The following is a 24,142-nucleotide window of genomic DNA, read 5'->3' on the forward strand; positions in this document are numbered from 1 at the left end:
TTTCCAAACATGGCCAATTATCAGGATCACCTTGGGGATTTGTAAAATAATTTAGGGAGGGGTAGGCAAGAATGAAGAGTTTTTTAGACATAATTCAGAGATACCTGTGAGACATCAAAGTAGGCTTTTGGGTATAGAAATCTAGAGTTTGAGAGTTCTAAGCTAGATACAGATTTTGGAATTCTGGGTAAAAGGCCCTTAAGTGAAGCCATATTTGTGGATTAGATCATCTAGAGAGAACTTAGGACAGAATCATGGTGAACACTGACATTCAAGGAAAGGGAGACAAAGAGAAACCAAGAAAGGAGACTGAGTAGGAGTGGCTATTAGGGGGAAGAAGAAAAACAGGACAGTGAGAAGAGAGTTGCAAGAGGGAGAGGGGCCAATGGTGTCAAAGCCACAAAGACCTCTTCCTGCAGGTGCCTTGTGAAAACAGTACTCCAACACCATCTCTAGTGAGTGTTACACTTAAATGACTACTGAATCCCTGGAGTAGCTGTCTTAAAATACATGGAATTTTAAGACAAAACCGCTTGGCTGGAGCCTGTGAATTCGTATTTTCTGAAAAGCTTCCCAGGTGATTCTGACATGCAGTGGGTTTGGGAATGATTAATTTAAACCACTTGCTTAATACAATGAGAGAAATTTATTTAAAAGCACAGGACAGAGTCCTAAACACTAAAAACCTAGGCAGAATGTCAGAATAATTTTGATAGCATACATTATAATCTTCCTTTGGAAGGAATAGGAGCAATTACCTAACTTTCCACAGTTAAACTGCATAACGATGCCATAAGGATAAAGTAATGCCCACAGCAGAGAATACATAGTTTCCAACTACTTAAAAACAAAAAATGCTGGTGAATAACAGAGAGAGCTAGAATTAAATAATTTATTATAAAGAAATGTTTCTTCAAAATCTGTTTCATCAACATATAGAATGATATTTTAATGTATTCAGAATGGGGGTAGGAAAACGTTTTACATTACTGTGAAAGACAAGAATGAGATTTAGGTAATAACTTGTGGTTCTGTGCCCTAAAGAAATCTGGTTTACAAAACAGGAATGCTGATTCAACAGTGCACCAGGATGGCCAGTTGGAACTAAGCTTTACTTTCACTGCTCCAAATAAAAGGAGGAAAAATGAAATGTGAAATATACTGACTTTACAAGTTTTCCAGATGTCAAAATTGGTCTGGTTGATTCATTAATCAAGACGTTTAAAAATTCAGTTTTCTACTCCTAAGTAACCAAATGTAAATCAGTGATCAACAACGAATGAAGTAAAGGTAGAGCTCAAATTCCATCCAATTGGTTTTTGAGGAGCAAGTCCTTCTCCTGGCTGAGTCGACGAGATTTCCCTTCAAGGAACAAGTACATTTTTAACAGATTCGGGAACTCGACTTGCATAGTAGTCATAATTCCTCAGTGTGGCCAGGACGCCAGCTGAGTTCATGTGCTTCACTTCCTTGTTATACTGAAGGGCATTTCCATGGATATCGGTTAACTTGCCTATGGAAAAAACATCAATACAATGTCAATGGCTGATCGGATCATTATGTTTCTAGTTATTTCTAACAGCTTCTTGCTTCCCTATATAATAATATCCATTGAATTCTGGATAAAATAAGGAAGATAATGCATGACCACAAAGGTTAAGTATTAATTCACTTACAATTTAAGACTACAGAGGAACTTGACTAACTAAAGGCTAAATCATTATTTTTTCTGCCTCATTAAAATAATTTCACTTAGTATTTTCAATTTATACTTCTCAGTATCAATTAATTTCTCTTTTCCTGGAGTGATTACGTTTCCTATTGGTTATACTCCATCACCCACGATTCCCGGTTTCAAAAGTGTTTTCTTCATTCTACCATTTATTAGCAACATTTTATTTGGTAAGAGTTTAAGTGAAGTATGTTCATAAAACATAACTGTGTTATATTACAGTCTCATTTAACATTCTAATGAGAATGGATCGTGATGAATTTAACTTCCTTGTCATGTAATATGCTGAGATATCGACACAATAATGTACCAGGAGAAATGATAAAATAAAAGTCAAGTGTTTAAGAGTAAATGTGGGGGCTTCCCTGGTGACGCAGTGGTTGAGAGTCCGCCTGCCGATGCAGGGGACACGGGTTCGTGCCCCTGTCCGGGAAGATCCCACATGCCGCGGAGTGGCTGGGCCCGTGAGCCAGGGCCGTTGAGCCTGCGTGTCCGGAGCCTGTGCTCCGCATCGGGAGAGGCCACAACAGTGAGAGGCCCGCATACCGCAAAAAAAAAAAAAAAAAGAGTAGATGTGATCTGATGTCTATTTGAATTAGAAAAATCATCTTGCTGTGTATATATCTGTAGTATTTTTGTAGGTAGATTAAAAAAATTCCAACTCTATGATCTTTAAGCCCTAGCACTGAGACATTTACCAATACAATATTGGTTCAAAAGAAACTAATGAGGATGATGATGAATATTTTACTTTTCAAGAAGAAAAACCCCTAAAAGCATTAAAGCCATAAATTAATAAGGGTTTAATTAAATGAACTGTGTGTAGATCAAGGTCCAAAAGAGAAACTGTAACTAAAGGAAAATGAATTCACTGAAAATCTACTTTCTCACCTATGAAATGCGAGGCTTAGATTGGATAACCTCTAACTTTCCTTCTATCTTTTATATCCTAAGAGTCTAGGTAAAGTAACATTACTGAAATATCATGTCCTAGCATAGTACGAAAACTGTATAAAAACTGTAATTCCCCCAAATAAAATGGACTAACCTCCCACAGCATGTAAAATGACTTCTGGAGCACAGGTATCCCACTTCTTACATCCAGGACTTGCAAATACATAAGCAGAGGCTTTGCCTTCAATCAGCTGGATAATCTGTAAGGTTAAGAGAATAATTATCCCTTAACCATGAAATAACTGAGGTACAAATAAAGAGAAACTGCTTGTTTCTATCAGTATATTTCAATTCCTCTGTCAGACTTGGGTTAAAGCCTTTAGCGGGTGTAAATGAGTATTATGAAAAAACATATAGAATACATGCATAATAATGTAGTATCTGATGGGAAAAAAAGAAGTCAAATAAGCTACAAGGAGGATATCTGAATGGTCTCTATATTCTAAGTTAGTTAAAATAAGGTTTTCTTTTTTATGCTTTCTTTTCTTCTTACAGTAAAAGCAATATATATTTGTTGTAGAAAAAATAAAGCTTTTTAATCTTGTAAAAAATTTGACCATTATTATATAAAGGATACAGAAATATCGACCAGTACAATAGTGTATAGGTTGTAATAAATCCTAACAGATATGTGATGCTGACTAGTCTAAAAGCAGTTTCATAAGTCTTTGTTTTGGTATCATATCTGTTGCTATTTCTGCTACCAAAGTATGAATTTTAAAAGAGTCATCTTGGACTTCCCTGGTGGTCCAGTGGTTAAGACTCCGTGCTTCCCCTGTAGGGGTTGCGGGTTTGATCCCTGGTTGGGGAACCGAGATCCCGCAAGCTGCACAGTGTGCCAATAAATAAATAAATAAAAATCAAATCAAACAGTCATCTTACTAATGCCCTGTAATATTCATACAAAACTGAGGTCACTGAGGGACTTCCCTGGTGGTCCAATGGTTAAGACTCCATGCTTCTACCGCAGGGGATGCGGGTTTGATCACTGGTCAGGGAACTAAGATCCCGCATGCCGCGTGATGTAGCCAAAAAAAAAAATCTGAGGTCACCGATAGAAACTGCATGACTCTCAGCAGTAACTTGCTATCAGCCTTTCATTAGTTGCTTGACTTATTTTTTGGTTATACTATAAAGTAATTAGTGCTGTAAAATTCAGACTTCAAATATTGAGATGAAGAGGCCAGCCTGGGAGAATAAGGAGAGCCTCAGTGAACACAAGGTAACCAGCTATTCTTTTTAGGATTACTGTATTCAATGACACGTTCAAACCGTTAACCCTTGCTGCAGACTTCTGAGTAAAAGCTTTCTCTTTCTTTTAAGAAATCTGTGTCAAGTCTTATTACGTGCCAAGAACTATGCCAGGTACATTTTTTGAGGGAAGAGGGACTGTGGCTTTCGTCCGATTCTCAAAGAGGTCCTTGATGCAGAAAAGTTAAGAACTGCCCAACAAGGTCTTTGCAAGGAGAAAAGGTGGGAGCTGTGTAGGGTGGGGACTTTGCTCCTACGGGGAATGGTACCTCCTTGGGAATAAAAGAGGTAATGGCATTTTGTAGTTACAAAAGTAGGGGCAAAGAGAAATCATATTTCAGTGACTATCAGGAATATATTTTTACTTTGAAATGTTTTACATTTTTTTCAAAATGCTGCTATTTTTAAACTTCCATTTTTCATCCTCTTATAAGTAAATGCTTTTAGAGGGAGATCACTTTGGAAGCTGCTGTAAAGGCTGGTTGAGGGATGATGACAGGTTTCACCTAAGGCACTGGCGGTTGAGATGGATGAGACATTAGGGAAGAATTAAGAAGATCTATAGGTAGGATCAGATTGATAGGATGTGAGGCAGGAAGGAGGCTAGGATGGCTTTCAGATGTCTGGCTAGAGCAGTTAGAAAAATGGCGGTGCCATTAAGCAGATAGGAAGTAGGGAGAGGAACACATCTGGGGGCAGGTAGAAAGAGGATGCGTTCCAACTGGGGATGCCGAATTTGAGATACCTGATGGATGTCATCATGACAACCAAGGGGCAATCAGATGAGAAGAGATCAGGGATGGAGATCAAATTGTGTTCCAATTCACAATGTTCTCAGGAGGATGGGAGCCTAGGTGAATGAATGGGGTAAGTATCCAGAAAGGGGCAGGCAGGCCCATCCTGGAGTCTGTAGAAGAAAGGTCTGGGAAGTAATCCAAAAGGATCCTTGAGAAAATGAGGACTGGCAAGAGGCCCGGGGTCTTATCCAAATGGCTTATCACTGAATTCTCCTAGATAAAAAAGACTTGAACCACAACATTTAAAAAAAATTCAGGGAATTCCCTGGTGGTCCAGTGGTTAGGACTCCACGCTTCCACTGCAGGGGGCACAGGTTTGATCTCTGGTTGGGGAACTAAGATCCCACATGCCGCATGGTACGGCCAAAAAAAAAAAAAAAAATTCATGTTGCTGAAATGTGTCTTTAATGGCAAATTACAATCTTTAATCTCTTCTCCCAAACTCTTATTTCACATTTTGTAACAGTGCAGTATTTTAATAATTCAGTTGCATTTCAGGGTAGATGATGGATGGATTTTGGTACCTTATTTCCTGCTCCTCCCACCCGCAGCACATCATCAGGGTTCATAGCTGCAACGCAGTCCGTAACCAACTGGCTGTTATGGGACCGGGTAGTTGTGATAATGTGTTTCCCGGCAGGCACTTCTTTCAGCTGAAACCCGAAGGCACCTAAACCTAAAACTCCCCAGATTGTTCTCCCCAACACAGCATCTGGTCCTGCCTATGTAAATGGGTGAAACAATGGCAAAGCTTGTCATCATTTGGAGAGAAAGGTTCACCATAAATAGAACATTTAGTTATATTAGCAACATGATTTTTTTAAAAATAAAAACATGATAATGTTATAAAGTACAAAAGCAGTATCATCGACAAAGAAATTTTCCTGAGAACATCAACTGATCGTTCTCATTGTTGTTTTGGTTAATAATTGGGTTTCAGGGAGTTCCCGGGTGGCTTAGTGGTTAGGATTCTGGGCTTTCACTGCCATGGCCTGGGTTCTATCCCTGGTCGTGGAACTGAGATCCCACAAGCCACACAGCACGGCCAAAAAAAATAATAATAATTGGGTTCCAAAGGTACGGAAAGGAACTTCTGGTTATTCCCTGGAATTCCCTGGAATTCCCTGCAGTCTTCAGGAAAGGCAACATCACATACTGATTCCTGTTCCTTTCAGAATTATCCAACAATCTCATTACTGTATTTGAAAATAGCTGTTTGCAAAAGGTACATAAAGTCCCCAGGAAATGAAACACCGTGTATTGATTACTTTTCATTGTCCAAGGAACAATAAGGATCACATTACTATGGGAATAGGTAATGGTGATAATATAATAATGGTGCTATAGAGACAAAGCGAGTGCATATGCCGATACTGAAGAGTGGCCATGTATAATGGGGTCAGGGTTAAAAGATTTTACTGGCAATTGGGGTGGTAAAATGACAATGACAGTGCAATCCCAGAATCTGTATTTTCCTTTGCAGCGCTCAAAGAACTTTCAGCCACATTGTTATAACTATACACTTCATATAGAAAAACATAACCGGTATTTCATGGAAAGTAAACCTGATGCATAAAAGGTTAACACAAAGTCGTCAAAATACCACTATATCAATAGAGTAGACATACAGACATATATTTTTACTTAATACTAAACATGTACCACGCACCATACTAAGTGCTTTACATATATTATCTCATTTAATCCCCAGAACAATCCCATGAAATAGTATTATCATCCTTATTTTACAGATGAGAAAAATGAGTTTTGGAATCATTCCGTAACCTGACCAAGGACTCTAAGAAGATCATAATCAAACTCAGGCTCATCTGTGTTCAAAGCCAGTGTTTTTCAGGACCTCCCTGGTGGTCCAGTGGTTGAGACTCTGCACTTTTACTGCAGGGGGCGTGGGTTCGATCCCTGGTTGGGGAACTGAGATCCCATATGCCACAGGACATGGCCAAAAATAAATAAATAGAATTTTTTTAAAAAGCCAATGTTTGTCATCACTAAACTAGTAGACTACCTCGGTTTACTTCTCAAAATGCTTTCACACACATCATCTTATTTACCCTACAGCAGTACTCTGGGTGCTGTTATAGTGAAATATGCTTGGGCTGCAGGGTTGGATTCCCTGGGAAGCGGAGATCAACACCTGTGGAAGGGAGGGGAGTGGGCAGAGGGAGAAACCGAGCTGTGATGCAGACACGACCACAGCTTCAGCCAACCCCATGGGGAGCTCTGGAGCCAGAATGGCTCTTCAGAGTTGTACCAAACTGGGGAGAACACATCCCAAACTGGGATGAGATGCCAGGCCTTTACACCCCTCCAATCATCAGTCACTAGAAATGGACTACCTTGGGAATGAGCGTGTCACTGGCAAGGCGGTTCTTCACAGGTGAGGCGATCCCCAAAGAGGCTGAGAGCTGAAGGCTTTGTGCGGGCAGCACTCCCAGCAAATGGGGCAACAGAGGAACCAAAAAACAAGCACTGGGGGCTCAGTATATGTTCAAGTGCTTCCCCTCTTCCCTCTTGAGTTTACACTATAGGAGAGGCTGGAATCGGAAAAGTACAGAGAGGCTCTGTGTGCTCGTTATGCTTCAGCTCAATTGCTGAGACTAATTTCATGTGCCCAAGAAACCTATTTATTAATTCAGCTCTCCAGTTATTCTGAAAAAGAAAGGAAAGCATACTAAATAGAGGACATGAGGACTCTGGTCCCTAAAAACTCATATGACCTCTGTGAATGAATATGTCAGCAAAGAGGATGGGACTGTGGAATCTGGCGCCCTGATGAGGTAAATGCAATCCCATGAGGCAGCCAACTAGCCTTCCTCTGTGCTCCTGATCTCTCAGCCTCTCTTGCTGACTCTCTCCTTCAGAGTTCCCACACCAACTGTCTGGGGGTAAAAAAGGCTAACATTTTCACCTTATTGATGAGTTCAGTAAGATTCCTAATGGTTAAGGAGCTACCTCCGATATACAGACAGACTGGGTTTCTTTGCACTATTCCATGCTCTTTCCTTTGAGTGCTTCCCAGCTTCAGGATCTATTAGAAGCAGTAATAAAGTCTGAACTATAAAAAGTCTTCTACCTGGCTCAAGAGAGCAATGTAGAGCAGTGGCTAAGAGCTTGGACTGCAGTTTAGATACCAGACCTGCCATTGACCAACTAGGGCAAGTTACTTGTCTCAGTTCCCTCTTCTTTAAAACAGGGATAAAGGCTTCCTTAAAGGACTTTGGTGAGTATCAGAATGAGATAATGCATGTGAATCCCTCGAGTCTGTCAGTACACAGTAAGCTCTTGATAAATGTTAGCTATGATGATAATGACTTTAAATTGGACATTCAGCCTTGAAAACTACCAACAAAGCTAAGCAACTTTTCTCCTGGTTGCAACAAATTTTAAGGCATAAGCAAGAGAGAAGGAAGAGAGGAGGGAAAGAAAGTGTACAGAAGGGAATGTGGTGAAGGGACAGGTAACAAAGGAGAGAAGCAGAGCAGGAGAAAATGAGCTGGTACGTGGGACCGACAGTGACTACTGGGGTACCACAAGTTGCCTACCTCTTTTCTGCCTACCAGTGCAGCCAAAAGCCTAGCTATTTTTCTCACCTTTGCTTCACTCCTGGGTTCCCTTAACTTTTGATTTTCATTGTTCTGTGGAAAATGAATACAATTTTTCTAATCTCAGAAAGAAGTGATGGAAATTGTCAACAATTCCTAAGCGCTTAGATCCTTTTTTGATAGAAGGTGCCACGCACTGCAATATTATCTATGAATTAAATGCCCCTATTTCACTTGCTTTAAAGTTTACATGATAACGGCAAACTTGTGTCTGCGTATCATACTGTATAAACATTAGTCGTATTAAAAGAATGAATGGACTCTTAAGCAGTTCAATGTGAGACTTTCCCAGTAATGAATGCATAAATAGTTTTGCTGAATAATCGTAAGATGCACACGATTATAAATAAAAAGTTATAATCACATAAATGATATGAAAAACAACAAACTTATCCTAGAACTAGAGATTAATCCTGCTCTCAACTCAAATTAGAGATTCAGAAGTAATAGTCCCCACTCTGGTTACTTTGTTTCTCCAAAGTTCTATCAAGGTCACACTAACGTAAATACCTTAAGTATTTTATTGCAACAATTTCCTTTAACATTTAATGTGATCTAACAGTATATTCCTGATTTGGAATTACATTAGCCTCTTACTTCTAAGGAAGACAATTTCTTGGGAGTATAGTAGAAAGTCAAAGCAGATTAGAGAGACAAAATGAGAGAAAAGAGTACAAGAACATGTTTAGTTAATGCTGACTATAATTTAGGCACTATGTAGTATTACCTGCAAAACCACATGGCTAGCCTCTTTTCTTGGTTGAAATGGTTCATTTCTTCAACGTGCTTCAAGCACCACCTGTAAATCAGGTGTCTCAATGACCAAGCTAACCAAGAGCCATATCAGTAATTCCCACACTTTTGCTTATGATTTGAATCATAAGGCATACATAACAAATATGTGCAAATCATACAGTGTGTCTGTGTACAGTCACATACATACATACACATTCCTGGTATCAACACCCCCCAGAGGACCTGATTCCATACATCTGGGGTATAACCTGGGAATCCTTACTTTGGAAAGCTCCCTCAGATGATTGCATGTGCAACCAAGCTAGAAATCATTGGATCAGATAACATTAAGAATCATATAATACCATAATTATTTATCTAATAAAATATTTTGGTATCATTTATAGTAATACCTGGTAGTTGTAATATGGCTGGTTAATAACTCCTGCTATGGCTTTTCCTTCATAAGCAATTCCAATAAGAACTGTTACATTGTCAAGAAGACCTAAAAAGAAGAAATTTGTATCAATTACATAACCTTCTCAGGTTATGACTCATCATCAGCACATCAATGGCTCCAAGTTATTTTTGCAATAAAGGTAAGGAATTTGCAATGATTCATCCATGATTAAACCTACTCTGGCAAAATACACAAATTATGAGAGATGGCCAGGGACAGAAGTAGGGACTACAGCCACTTAATTGAATTGATACACATCGTCTCATGGTCCCATTAGTAATCATCTGTAAACCAATCAAGTAAATCAGCCATAACTCTGCAGCCATCATCATCAGATTCCTCTGTGCCCCCCTCTACCACCATCCGACTCACCTCTGCCTGCTAGATCACTCTCGATTGCAGGATTACTCTCTAGATTTGCATTTCAAGCCCCTAAATTAAGACTTCTCACAGTGGGGCCAATGGACTAACAAGCAGCATTAGAATTAACTGGCTCAATTTTTTCAGTACAGATTCTCAGGCTCCTTTGCAGAGCTAGTGAATCAAAACCTCTGGAGGTCGGGGTTGAGAGCTGAATGAGCTGTTTAGGTGTTCTTACATGCACTGAAGCTGCCTAGAGCGCCCCTATTTCTCAATGGATTACAGAGACATTTTCACACGTACTACAGGATTCACTCCTCGTAGATATGTCTCATCCAAGGGCAGAGAGAGTTTTTTCTAGGAATTACGAGACAGTTTTCTTTTTTCAGCTGAGAACCAATATAAGAAAAGCTACGTTGATCTTCCTCTCAAAAATAAGAATCTAAGCTTATGCTACGCTCCTAAAACCTACCACTCTGGCTCTGAGCCTGGCACTTCTCACTTCAGCGTTGCCAACTTTATTTTAATTTGCTGCCTTCTAATTTTGCTCATCTTAGATAATTTCAGGAAGGAGAAATATTGCACTGTGTTTCAAAACCCATCTTTAGAGGTGAGGCTGTGAAGTGAGACAGCAGTTCGCAGAGGAAGCTAGCGAGGGATGGGCATGGGATGGTGGCAGAGCAAGGCGATACAGTGACACTTTTCATCATTTTTCTACCCAATAAAGCTGGGGGTTCAGTATAGTCCCTTCGGTTACACTGGTTTAATGTTAGTTATTTTCATCTAGGGGACATTAGGATTGTGGGACTGGTGGAGTATGGGGGGGGTGGTATTTGAAGGAGATTAAATGTTTACAACTAAACATCATATATTAGTCCTACTGCTGTCAAATACAAATATAAAAGAGATACCAACCTTCAGTATATTCCTTGGTACCATCCAGAGGATCAACCCAGACCACAAGCTAAAAAAGAGGAAATGTCCAAATTGAGCATATAAAATTTAAAAAATTGATTTAAATGGATAAACTAAAACTATCTTTTTTTTTAATTTTTGAAATTATATTATGGGTGGCTTAAGCCAATGTCATCATTGTAATAATTTTTTGTAATAATTTTGTAATAATTTTTTGTAATAATTTTGTAATAATTAAAAATAATTAAAATAATAATTAAAATAATTAAAAATTAAAAATAATAATTAGAATAAAAATAATTTAAAATAATTAAAAATAAAAATAATTTTAAAATAATTAAATAATAATTAAAAATAATTAAAAAATAATAGTAAAAAAGTAAAATATTAAGTAAAATATTAACACAACATTGTAAATCAACTATACTTCAATAAAAAAATTTTGATATAAAATGGTTAACTGGTAAAAGTTTATTGTTACCTGAACACTAAACATGTGGCCATGAACATCCTGGGCTCTAGATGGTGATATAAGGAAAACTTTAAAGTGGCACCAAAAATGTTTTGTGTGGATGCTACTCATTTTTATATATAAATGTTGATTTAAGATAAATAATGACAGTCTGATTATTGTAAGGACACACGTATATGCGGCCAAGAAAAATGAATGGTTTATAAAACTGGCAGTAGCATAAAAAAGAAGTCCCCTCTTCTTAGGACTTTTAATATGATTCAGGATACGCAGCCATTAACCACTAGATGCTTGATGTAAATTTGTGAGGGCATATTTCTGACGGGAGACACATCTTTTTTTCTATACTGCATATCACAGAACAAAGTGCCTTACTCATAGTAAGTGCTCAACGAATGAGTGTTACATAAATTAAAACTCAAAAATTAAAGAAGTGTGATAGTTATCTGAAGTCATAGATTTAATTTAAGCAACAATCAAAAGCAAGGGGGGTAATTTTTATGGCCTTCCAAAAATATAAGGTAGCAATCCATTTCATCTCCTTCCAGCTCCAACTACCAATGAAATGTTTTACTACCAAATTTACTAAATAACAAATTAGATTTTCTCCCTAAAAGTATTTCGTTTTTTGGCCATGCCACGCGGCTTCAGGGATCTTAGTTCCCTGACCAGGGACTGAACCTAGGTCCCAGCAGTGAAAGCACCCAGTCCTAACCACTGGACTGCCAGGGAATTCCCCCAAAAGTATTTTTAATAACAGTTTTAGAGTGAAGAGGAAATCAATAGAATGAGAAAATGAACTCGAAGTGAATAGGTCAGACATCCCATATGGTTGCCAGGCACTTATATGTTGGCTCTGAAAGATTTCAAGTTCCTGGTTTCCCTTGTTTTATAACTACCAAGTTTTCATCATGATGGCAAATTTTATTTCCTTTACTACGACAAAAACTGAAGATAAATAGAAAGTTAAGTAATAACATGGATCATACGTCTTCCTCTTTGATAGCACTGTACTGTGATGGGCATGGTTGCTTCAGTATCTCCTCCCACTGACCATCTTCAATCAACTCTTGATCCACGTCTTCAGGAGGCAGATCCTAAAGCAGAGAACACAGATGATGACCGAAGCGGTTTCCTGTTTACAGAATACCGTCTGTCTCAGCAACAAGAAGAAATGCAGTATCACAAGTTTCACTAGTCCTTCCTGTTTACCATTTCTATTTAGAGCTTTTAAAGCACACCGAATAAAATTGCAAAAACAACCACATATGGCTCATCAAAGTTGATTACAAAGGATCCCAACTTCAAAGGATCCCTGTTCAAGGATTAAAAAGAAAAGAATTTTTAAGTAGTATACACCTATTTACACAAGTGACTCTGCTATCAGCTATGTCTAACTCTCAAATACATGAGATGTCAATTCCTTCACCTTCACAGTGTTAGTCTTTGAATAAGTATGCAAATAAGCCTTAATTAAAAAAAAAAACAGGAACCATAAAACCCATTTTATTCCAAAGTTCTAGAACTCCACCCATCTTATACTTTGTATGTTGAATGTCACAACAGTAACCATATCATCTATGGTCAAGAACTGACATATGTGGGCTAGAAATAAACCAAAATATTAAAAGCAGATATTTTCTGAAAGTCCAAGAAAAATGATAGTTATTTTTGTGTTAAAACACAAAAATATAATGCTTGAAATCATAAAAGTAGTGTATAAATCACTAAAGGGGCAATTACAAATCCATACAGTAAACAGGGATTTAAAAAAATATATGATAGTCTTACCTCTTCCCCTATAATTGTTAGTTTGGGGAATTTCCGTGCCAAAGAAGAGCATATGCTCATTTGAACTAATCGGTCCGCCTTGGTCTGCAGGTCTGTTGCACAGGTCTGCAACAAAGAATGCACATTTTAGCAGAACTAAGTATGAAATAAGTTGTTCTTTGATGCCTCATGCGTGATTATCTATATCCATTTAAATTACACTGTCTGTTTTAAGATTGATCAAGCTTAAATTAACATCATATGAGTCAGTTTCTTGGCTGGGTTTTTCTCATGGGATTTATAGTGGCTAAAGTTTGGAAAGGAGCTTTTAAATTACTTAGAATATTTTCTCCCCCAGTTCACAAATTCCTTTTATAAGATCTCTATGTTAATCTTTTGCTTAAGCAGGTTGACAGACAAGAAATTCACAATTTTCAAGGCAGTTAATAATAATAAATAACTCTTTCGTTATTTAAAAGGTATTTCTTATATGGATCTTTCTATAAACTCCACTCAATCCTAATTTTAATAATTCAAGAGGTCCTCAGAATGATTCGTTATTTCTTATTTCAAAATTTTTATTTCTAAACTATAAAAAAAAAAAAAGTGAATGGCAGTAGTATTTACTACATAACTCACCTATGGCACTCAACTCAATCCATAACTCATATAGTCACACTTGTGAAAGACAGTGACCACTTCCTTGGTTAGCTTGCTTTCAGAGAATTAGGACATGTTGCAATTTATACATGCCTGTTTAGGTGGATTTACACATTATTTTATCTTAAATAGCAGATCTTTCGCAATACTTCGTAGTGAGATAAGGAATGACTATGAAAATCAAACTGTTTTCTGCCACAGTGAAGTTTGCTGATTATCTCAATGTAAAGAACAATTTTGCTAGAATGTAGTGCCACAAAGGCAGAGATCTTTGTTTTATTTTCTAAAGAACTGTACCTGGCACACAGTAGGTGCTCTGTAAATATCTGTGGAATGAAACTACTTAAAAGAATTTTTGAAATTGAAGATTACTTACCTATCAATCAAGTTTAGAGACCACTGCTCCAGAGAAAAAAAGACACATTGATAGCCATTCAACTCTATGAGGAAAGCTCTCCCAACTCTTCTCTAGGATAAGATATTCCCTGCTCTTTCTACCGACATAGTGCCAGATCTCACCATTCTAGATACTTTGTGTGACAAATCTGTTTTTGCCCTCTTTTAAAATGAGGTGTCAACAAGTGGATATCAAGTACTAGAAGTGTCTGACCAGTAGAGAGGACAGTGAGGTTATTATCTTTCTTTCTAACTTGAACACTATATTTCTATTACTCTTTAGCTATCGGCTACAAAGTGGTCCATCTAATATAATCACAAGAGAAAATCAATTTAAACAAAATAAATAATGCTAAGAGAAAAATATGCAAAGATATGATCCAAAATATTGGCAGTGGTGGCCTAATAGATGATTTTGTACTTTTTGCTGTTTTTCTCCACTTCCTATGTTTCATGATAGAGAAAACAATAAAAAAGGAAAGACAGTAAGATTAGTAGCCTTCTGAAAGTAGCTGTTTTACATTGTTGGCTTGTCATTGAGCATGTATGTGATCAACTAAAACCTCTTTTTCACAAAAATTTGAATCAGACTCCCCCCTTATTACTTGAACATTAATATAGGACTTTATTCCTATTGTGATATCTTGTTGAATTTGGCCCACCTTTCTCAGAGTTTGCAACTATTTTGAATACTTATTCTGTAATCCAATACAACAACTAGCCCTTCCAGCTTCATTTTATTGACATATTTGATAAGTATCCTTTCTACATCCTCCTCTTCCACAGCACTTTTGAAAAGATGCATTCAACAATTTTTTTAAACTGTATTTAAGTTAATGGCTAAAGAGAAAAAGACAGTCAGGAGCAGAGTCCTACGATCTGTCAACCAGTGACCATTTTCCAGCTTGAAAGTGAATCATGAATAAAATTATGGGGTAACATTGTTCACCTAGTTATGAGTACACCTAACAGTGGCTCAGGATGGGGGATGAGAGATATCATCTATATATTATAAATAGCTTGAATGCTTTTTGAAAATGGAAAATGAGGGACCATAACAAATTTTTTTAAAAGTTGATTCAAATCAATTTTGATTTCAAAATCAAGATACCCTATATCTATTTCCTATACTATTAAGCCCATAAATCTATCAAAAAAGGAAATGAGATTTATTTCACTAGTTCTTGTGATTTTTATTCTTAAAAGTAGTTATGTTGAATATCCTATAATTAGTTCACAGGAACTTATTTCTAAGTTGTTTTTTACTTATATATATAAGGTCCTTATTTTTTTATACAAATAGCCTTAAATAGATGCTTGACTAATCATAAAGGAGCATCTTAACTACATCTCTATTTCAAATCATTAAAATGTTTATCATATCCTAAAATTTTCCCACTTGGGAAAAATTACAATACAATTTTCCTTAAAGATTATGACAGGGCTTCCCTGGTGGCGCAGTGGTTGAGAGTCCGCCTGCCGATGCACGGGACGCGGGTTCGTGCCGCGGTCCGGGAAGATCCCACAAGCCGCTGAGAGGCTGGGCCCGTGAGCCATGGCCACTGAGCCTGCGCGTCCGGAGCCTGTGCTCCGCAACAGGAGAGGCCACAACAGTGAGAGGCCCGCGTACCGCAAAAATAAAACAAAAAAATTTGTAATGTGAAATAATCATAAAATCTTGTGGAAGAAATTATATTTTAAACTAGAACACATGCATGGTGGGATTTCTTTTAAGAATCAACTAACACTATAAACTATCTTTCTGTTAATTTACCTAAGTTTTTAATTACCATACTGGAAAGAAAACCTTTGCTTTAGGTTTCTTTTCCATGCAGAAAAAACATTTTAAAGCTTTGAATATAGGGGATACTTATTTAAATGCCAAATGTTACCAAACATGTCAAGTTCACCAAGGACTGCACAGCTTTGCATGAAGTAGATTACTTCAGGATATGAAGCTTGGTTCCAGTGCTCTGGAGCTAGACAGCGGTTAGAAGGCCCAGTCATATAAGTAAAGGTTTTGGAGGTAGGAAGTCTAGAGTCCTCTGCAGAGCAGAAATGGAGCCCATTTGAACTAAGGGTCTTGCAATCCCCATAAGGGAGCCATTGAGTATTTCAACTATTAAAGTCTGTCCAGATTATTATATCCTTTTAACTAAACCTCAAGGGACAAAAACAGAGTTAGTATGAAATGAGACAAGACTTTCAGTACCTTCTCCACGATATCCAGGTCTCCTTCAGCAATAACACGCCTGACTATCGTTCCTGCCTTTTGAGCAACAGAATATGCTGAAGCCACCAACCGCATCAACACAGTGTGACTGGAAGCCATGATGTGCCCTAAAGGAAAATCGAGAGAAATGTTATGTTACTTTCAAAGCCAACTGCTGGTTTCATTTACTTGAATTCAATTCAACATATTGGTATTGAGTGTTTACTTGAGACTGCTTCAATTAACTGTATAGATTCTCTAATAAACATTTACTAAGAGAGACTTGGAAAAAGACTCCATTTCAGCATTAGCTCTCCCAATAAATTCTATAGTATTCTTTTTCTCTGCAGATGGGACATTTTGAGGCATGGGGGTAACTGGCCCAGGACTATAAACATGTGAATAAGTTTTATGTATGACAAATGTAATGTACAAAAGCTGTGGACGTGCTGCAGGGGCTAAAAAATAAGGTATAATATCTGCCCTTAAGGAGCTAATATTTTGGTGGGCTGAGGGTAAAATACTGTAAGCTAATGTCTATAACATAAAACTGGTAAGTGCTGACAGAGGTATGAAGAGCATAAGGGATGTGTGTGTATGTGGGAAGTAATTAAAAAGGGGAGGGACTGCCTGTGATTACATTTAGTTTCTGAAACTCAATGAATATTCCTTTAGAGATTGAATAAAATTTAATCTGCTGGTTATTGGCTACCATCCTCATCAGTAGCAAAATAAAGAGAACAAGCAGGATAACCACTGGACTGAAGACCAAGCATTTGGAAAAGTAATGAGTGTCAAGCAGTCCCTGGCCCAATTAAAAACTATGAAAAAAACAGTCTTTAGGATCAAGTACTTTCCTTTTTGAAAATACAGATTCAAATCCTGCAATTTTATTGACTGCTTTGATGCTGGGATACATCACCCAGATTCCCTCTGGGGTTGAAGGACTTACTTCCCCAGCTGTTGAGAGGGCTGCCAACAGATGGTCTTTGGCTGCCACGTCTTTAGGAATTTATCTGCTGAGGAATTCATTTCACCTGAAACTGGTCAACAGGGGGGTGTAAAGGCCATTCCTCACTCCAGCTGGACTGCCACCCCAATTCTGCTGGGCCTTCCTAGCTTCCAAATTCCCAGTGGGGTGGGCTGAGCCTTAGTTGGGACTGAATCATGGTCCAACTGCCCTCATCCCCCATCCTGAGCCACTGTTAGGTGTACTCATAACTAGGTGAACAATGTTACCCCATAATTTTATTCATGATTCACTTTCAAGTTGGAAAAGCGTCACTGGTTGACAGATTGCAGGACTCTGGCCCTGACTGTCTTTTTCTCTTTAGCCATTACCTTAAATACAGTTTAAAGAATTTGTTGAACGCATCTTTTCAAAAGTGCTGTGGAAGAGGAGGATGTAGAAAGGATACTTATCAAATATGTCAATAAAATGAAGCTGCAAGTCCTTAACTTCCTTATAGCAGCTCAGATTACATCCAGTTTACAGGTTAAATCCAGATTACATCCAGCAGTTCAGATTACATCCACTGTACTTCCTTCTCTACTAGTTTTACACCTTCTGGCTTGTAAAACACTAACTTTTGTAAGCATGTCTCTCTGAAAGCTCATCAAAAACAGGGATTAAAGGCACAGGCACTGAAGCCTACTTCCTGTGTTCAATCCCTAGCTCTGGCACACATTGGTTGTGTGACCTTGGGAAAGCCACTTAAATTCTTTGTGCCTCGATTGGTAAAATGGAGCTAGCAATAGTATTATAACACAGAGTCATGGTAATTATTAAATCAGTCTCTGGCACAAGGTAAGCACTAAATAATGCTGGCTAACCATTATTACAATGATTATTCTCATTGCTGGCTATCCTGCAGGGACATTAGGGCCGCGTTAATGGCAAAAAAAAAAAAAAAAAAAAAAAAATCCTATAGCTTCCGCAACATTATTTTGACTCTGAGGATATAATATTACCAATATGACCCAGAATCACAGCACAGGTTCTTTTTCATAATGTTCTGGGCTTGAGGCTTGGAGTATGAAAAAAGGTTGTACAACATTTAAGGCAATCAACCTAATATCCTATCATTTAAGGAATCTTTACAGCTGTCAACATGGCTAGTTCAGAAGGACAAAAACAATAGGAATCAATGATCCATTTCTTCTCATAGCCTGGGAGAGGTATCTTGAATTCAATATAAAGGTGGTGAGCATATGAGGATTAGGTTCTTAAAATAAATGATGAAATCGGAACCCAGGGGGAGTGCAGTAGTATCCAAGTTGAGGAGATGGAGCTGGGTGTCTGCGGAGGCCAAGATGATAGGAGTGTGCAGGGCAGAGTACCAGAGAGACCTCTGGAGACCTGCTAATCAGTGCAGGCAGGTGAGGAAACTACCTGAAGGAACAGTAGGTGTGATCTTCAGAGCTCACACGGCTTGGGAGTTCATGCACCCACTAGCCAGTGGGAGACCTCATCATTTACAACACACTGGTTAGAGTAATACACATTGCGGGTGGGAATGTAAGAGGGTGCAATTACTTTGGGAAACAGTTTGGCTGACCCAGCATTCCACTCCTAGCTATTTGCCAAGAGAAAAAGAAGTGTAAGTGCTCACAAAGACTTTTCATGAATTTTGTTTGTTTGGTTGTTTTTTTTTTGTTTTTTTTTTTAATTTTTTGGCCACACAGCACGGCACGTGGGATCTTGGTTCCCCAGCCAGGGATCGAGCCCATGCCCTCTGCACTGGAGGCGCAGATTCTTGACCACTGGGCCGTCAGGGAAGTCCCAAGACTTCTTCATGAATGTTTATAGCAGATTTATTTGTGACAGACAAAATCTGAAAACAACCCAAATGTCCCTCAACAGGTGAGTGGATAAACAAATTATATCAAATTATACACTTTAAATATTTACATTGATTGTATGATAATTTTACCTCAATAAAGCTGCCAGAATCATAAAAAAAAAAAGAAAAATAAATAAATAAATAAATGGTGAGTTCCCACTCAAAATACTAAGATAATTTATCTTTTGGAACTTGACTATAACAGAGCAAATTCTGAAAAAAAGAGAAATGAGCATATATCAAAATATGATATAAAACTATAGTAATTAAAAGTTTAGTCCCGGGCAGAATTTGAGAGACAAATCAATGCAATCAAATAAATTCCAGAGATAGATCCAAATACACTAAAGGTGATAATTCAAATCATGGAGGAAAGTTAATTGTGCAAAAAACGGTGGGGACAATTGTTAATCTTTTAAAAAAGTGTTGGAATCTTTTTGCCTTCTTTATATCAATGTGTATTCCAGATCAATGCATGATTTTAAAAGTAAAGAATGAAACTATAAAAGTATGGGGATAAAACATGACTGAAATGTTTTATAAATTTGGAAAAGCACTTTTAAACATGACTAAAACCAAGAATCCATTATATATTCATAAATCTGAAGGCATAAAAATTAAAATGTTTATATAGCCAAAATACCATAAACAAAGCAAACAGATGAGTGACAAAATGATAACAAAAATTTGTATCACATACTAGACAAATGTGCTAATTTTGTTACATAAGGGGTTTACATATATCAATATGTAAAAGATGAATGATTCAACAGAAGAATGTGGAAGCGACGCCAACAGGCAATACTTAGAAAAATAAAAGCAAAGGCCATTAAATCGTGAAATGCTCAATTTCACTAATTATGAAAGAAATGCAATCTAAAACAATGAGAAATGATTGTTCATATGTAAGACTGGCATAGATAAGAAAGTTTGCCCAGTGTTGGCTGGAGTGTGAGGGAAGATCCTCCTGAGCATTATTAGCGAGGATGTAAAGTGGTGAAACCGCTTTTTTGAAAATCTTATTAACAGTAAAATGTACACATCTTTTAAACTAGCAATCACATTTTCAGGGAATCTAAATAAATAAAGCAAGTCTACAACCAGAAAAGGCAGTAGGAAGAATGTCTGCTATTTTAACGAAATTTAATTTTAGGCGTAAGACAGTCTCTAAATTTGGATGCACTAAAGAACTCACCGTCTAAGTCTGCCTTGTTATTTCAACAACATATGGCCATAAAAAGACCCCGGGGCACAGGTAAACAATCAAAATGCTGACACTGAAGAATCTAGGTCCGATATCGGAATATCTGGAAAAGTACTCTGATTTGCGTAATTTTTTTTTAACATAAATCCTTTGAATCTCTTCATATCTGTGCAGAGGGGTGGAGTTAGGGGACCAATAAACTACTCAGATCTGCCTAAGGCCCTTGCGCTGCCCCGCAGGAGAGAAAATTACTTACAGTGACAAGACTGGCACCAAGTCAGACGAAAGAGACTTCAGGGGTAACCAAAAAAGCGTTACCAAGCAACAGGTCCCCCGCAGCGTCCAGTACAGCGATTACCCTCCGCGGATAGGTCTTCAGTGGATGCAGACTAAACCTACCTCAGCTACTGAGCATGCGGGAAGTTCGGCGCAGGCGCAGAACAGCTACTTTGCCACCGCCCGGTCTGATTTCAGACCGCCGGAAAGTTCCACTTGTCCGTGTTTTCTCCAAGCTTTCCAAGCTTTCCATAGGCTCCAGTCCCCTGAAGTCAAACCGAAAGGTGTATTAAGTAATCATTCTGGTTTCAGGTGTCTTCCAATCCACTTTGTGCGCACAGTTTACTCTTAAGATATTTGTCCGGTTAGTGATACCGCCCCGTGGCGGCAGGCGGCTACTTAACCTCGAAACCCTACGAGTCCGTGGACTGGCTTCAGGTGGTCCGCGACGCCCCTACGTCTGTTCCCCCTAAGAAAACTTTATGCAGAAGTGTGTTACTAGCGTTTATTTTTATTTTTTTAAGCATTTATCAGATTCCTGAAAGGGTCTGTGACCCTTTCATTCGGCTACTGATTAGTCCTGGGAGATTTTTTCTCTTCCTGGTCGGATGTACCATATTAATTATTTTTGTTTGTTTTTTTGAAGCACAGAAAAAAAAAAAACCTAATTACGACTTTTATTGCACTGCCAAAAGTAAAAACAAACAAGCAAAACCAAAAATTGCCTGTTTATTCATTTCGGCTTTCACCACATATTTAAGGAGCACACTTCTTGTGTCTGCCTGTATTTCTGTGTCCATGTGGGAGCCAACCTGCGGTGAGAACAGCAGATCGAAGAGGCAATGATCTTTTTTTTCAGTATTGAAAAGTAGGGCACTGTCATTAAAATATAACAACATAAAATAAGATGACAGAGTTAATAGCAAACATATCAGTTATAACAACAAATGTAAATTGTTTAAACTCATCCATTTAAAGACAGAAATTCTCTGATTAATTAGAAAGCCAAACCCACTGTTTCATCAGAGTAGAATTCAGGGTAAGAAAAATTATCAAAGGGAACAGTCTTTTTTTTTTGTTAAAGGTATCATTTATATTAATAAAACTGCTTTATTTTTAAACATTTTAAAATTAAATAAATAACCCATCACTGCATTCTCGTTGCTAAAAAAGAAAAACAATCAAAAAACCCCACAACAATCTGTCCAAGCCTTTTTTTTTCTTATTTTCCTAGTTTCATATGCTTTATTTTATTTTCACTTAAAAAAAATAAATTTATTTATTTTTATTTTTGGCTGCATTGGGTCTTCGTTGCTGTGCACAGGCCTTCTCTAGTTGCGGAAAGTGGGCTTCTCATTGTGGTGGCTTCTCTCATTGCCGAGCATGGGCTCTAGGCATGCGAGCTTCAGTAGTTGTGGCTTGTGGGCTCAGTAGTTGTGACACGCAGGCTCAGTAGTTGTGGCACGCAGGCTCAGTAGTTGTGGTGTACGGGTTTAGTTGCTTTGAGGCATGTGGGATCCTCCCGGACCAGGGCTCTAACCCATGTTCCCTGCATTGGCAGGAGAATTCTCAACCACTGCGCCACCAAGGAAGCCCCATTTTTTTATTGGGTAAAAGATTCATTAAATTCTATGGTGCTATACAATTTTCAAAAATTTTGCACATGATTTCGTATAATCCCATAATAACCTTTTCCCCCTACTCCTATATTGCCCCTTCCCTTTCCGCTCTCTCTGCTGGTAAGCACTAGTTTGCTGTCTATATCTGTGTCTGCTTCTTTTCTGTTTTATTCACTAGTTCATTGTATATTTTAGATTCCATGTATAAGTGATACCATAACGGTATTTGTCTTTCTCTCTCTGACTTATTTCACTTAGCATAATGGCCTCCAAGTCCATTCATGTTGCTGCAAACGCAAAATTTCATTATTTTTTATGGCCGAGAAGTGTTCCGTTGTTTATAGACATAACACATTTTATCTATTCATCTGTTGATGGACAGTTACGTTGCTTACATACCTTGACAATTTTGTAAATAATGCAGCTATGAACATTGGGGTGCATGTACCTTTTCCAGTTAGTGTTTTTGTTTTTTTCGGATACATACCCAATAGTGGAATTGCTGGATCATATGGTTGTTTTGTTTTTAATTTTTTGAGAAACCTCCATATTGTTTTCCACAGTGGCTGCACCAATTTACATTCCCATCAACAGTGTAGGAGTGTCCAAACCTTCTTAGAGCTTCTGTCCCCAGATTGGAATTTTGCTTTATCTTTCCTGACAATGCAGAGCCATACTGCACCATCTGGTTTTGTAGGTTAGACAATTAGGAAAACTCTAAGAGCAGAATACTTACAAAATTTTTACAATGTTTTCCCCACTACTTTACAATTGTTTTAGCTTCATCTAATTCAACAGCAGTTTGTTCTTGTTTTTTAGAGACATGCCTTTACTAGATTCTTAAGAACATCAGCTTAGTTTTCATTAAAAAAAAAAAATTGCTTTGGGAATTCCCTGGTGGCCCAGTGGTTAGAATTTTGTGCTTCCAATGCAGGGGGCACGGGTTCCGTCCCTGGTCAGGGAATTAAGATCCTGCATGTGGCAGGGCCCAAAATTAAAAAAAAAAATTGGTTTCGGGGAGAGGGTGGTTAGTGAACAATTTACACCTGTGTGCTCTTCTGTAACTCCCAAAGTTTTGTAATTAGAAAGAAACAATAATTTCTATTAAAAAAAAAACAAAACTCACCAGAGAGCAGTATCAACAAATGGCTGCCATTACATGGAGTTCTAGTTTAAGAAGACTTTTACTTACACAATCTCATTTGATTTTCATAATAACTGAGTTAAGTCAGACCATTTATTTTATTATGTTACAAATAAGTATAACAAAATTTACCATCCACTGGTTTTTATAATTAAATTGTATAATTACACAGCGAGTACAACTGGCATGAACAAGTTCAAGGATAAACACAACCGACTGTGAGCCCAACAGGTGGGAAGAGAAGTGTGCGGGTATCCTAGAGAGTTGCCTTATGCTCTGATAGCTCAGTGTACCCTCAGTGCAGGTTTTAGGAGTAAACAGAGAGCACTGTTGCATTCAACAACATGTTATGTGGAGGTAGGCTGTACTTGCTAAGGCGGTGCTTCCCAGTAAGGTAGCCATTAGCCCCGTGTAGTTGTTGAGCACTTGGCAAGCTGCTAGTCCAAATGGAGATGTGCTGTATGTGTAAAATACATAGCACATTTCGAAGACTTAGCATGAAGAGAATGTGAAATATCATACTTGTAATTTTTGTTAATTACCTGTTGAAGTGATAATATCTGGGTTATACTGGATTAAAGAAAATATACTTTCTAAAAAGGCAGGCCGCTGTGATTGAAATATGAGCCGGTCGCACCTGCCCCATCTCCTTCGGCGCCTGGGTATCAGCCCCGATCCGGGATGGTTGCCGCGGGGACCCGGATGTGGCCCCGCCCCCT

General features: G+C 38.0%; 1 protein-coding gene across 2 annotated transcripts; it reads right to left on the reverse strand.

Annotated features, from left to right (window-relative positions):
• Positions 1–627: 627 nt before the first annotated feature.
• Positions 628–24,104, reverse strand: BPNT1 (3'(2'), 5'-bisphosphate nucleotidase 1). 2 transcript variants are annotated; one of them, XM_060142046.1, is made up of 10 exons: positions 23,966–24,104; positions 20,784–20,926; positions 16,338–16,465; positions 13,091–13,195; positions 12,289–12,396; positions 10,828–10,876; positions 9,506–9,597; positions 5,259–5,456; positions 2,781–2,886; positions 628–1,513 (listed from the first exon to the last, which is right to left on the reverse strand). In XM_060142046.1, the coding sequence occupies exons 3-10, from the start codon at positions 16,455–16,457 to the stop codon at positions 1,365–1,367; spliced, it is 927 nt and encodes a 308-aa protein (XP_059998029.1). In that variant the 5' UTR covers positions 16,458–16,465; positions 20,784–20,926; positions 23,966–24,104; the 3' UTR covers positions 628–1,364. The 2 variants fall into 2 exon arrangements, with proteins under 2 accessions (XP_059998029.1, XP_059998028.1); XM_060142045.1 differs by lacking the exons at positions 20,784–20,926; positions 23,966–24,104 and adding an exon at positions 20,641–20,777.
• Positions 24,105–24,142: the final 38 nt, after the last annotated feature.

Source organism: Lagenorhynchus albirostris, chromosome 2 (genome assembly GCF_949774975.1).
Source record: "Lagenorhynchus albirostris chromosome 2, mLagAlb1.1, whole genome shotgun sequence".
In the NCBI taxonomy this organism is placed as follows: Eukaryota; Metazoa; Chordata; class Mammalia; order Artiodactyla; family Delphinidae; genus Lagenorhynchus; species Lagenorhynchus albirostris.

Excerpts from the sequence above, each read along its gene's own strand:
- BPNT1 (XM_060142046.1), bottom strand. The coding sequence starts at position 16,457 with ATGGCTTCCAGTCACACTGTGTTGATGCGGTTGGTGGCTTCAGCATAT. Across the intron at positions 10,877-12,288 it reads GTGCTATCAAAGAGGAAGAC|CTTGTGGTCTGGGTTGATCC; the intron begins GTATGATCCATG and ends CCTCTTTTTTAG. Across the intron at positions 5,457-9,505 it reads AGCCATATTACAACTACCAG|GCAGGACCAGATGCTGTGTT; the intron begins GTATTACTATAA and ends CCATTTACATAG.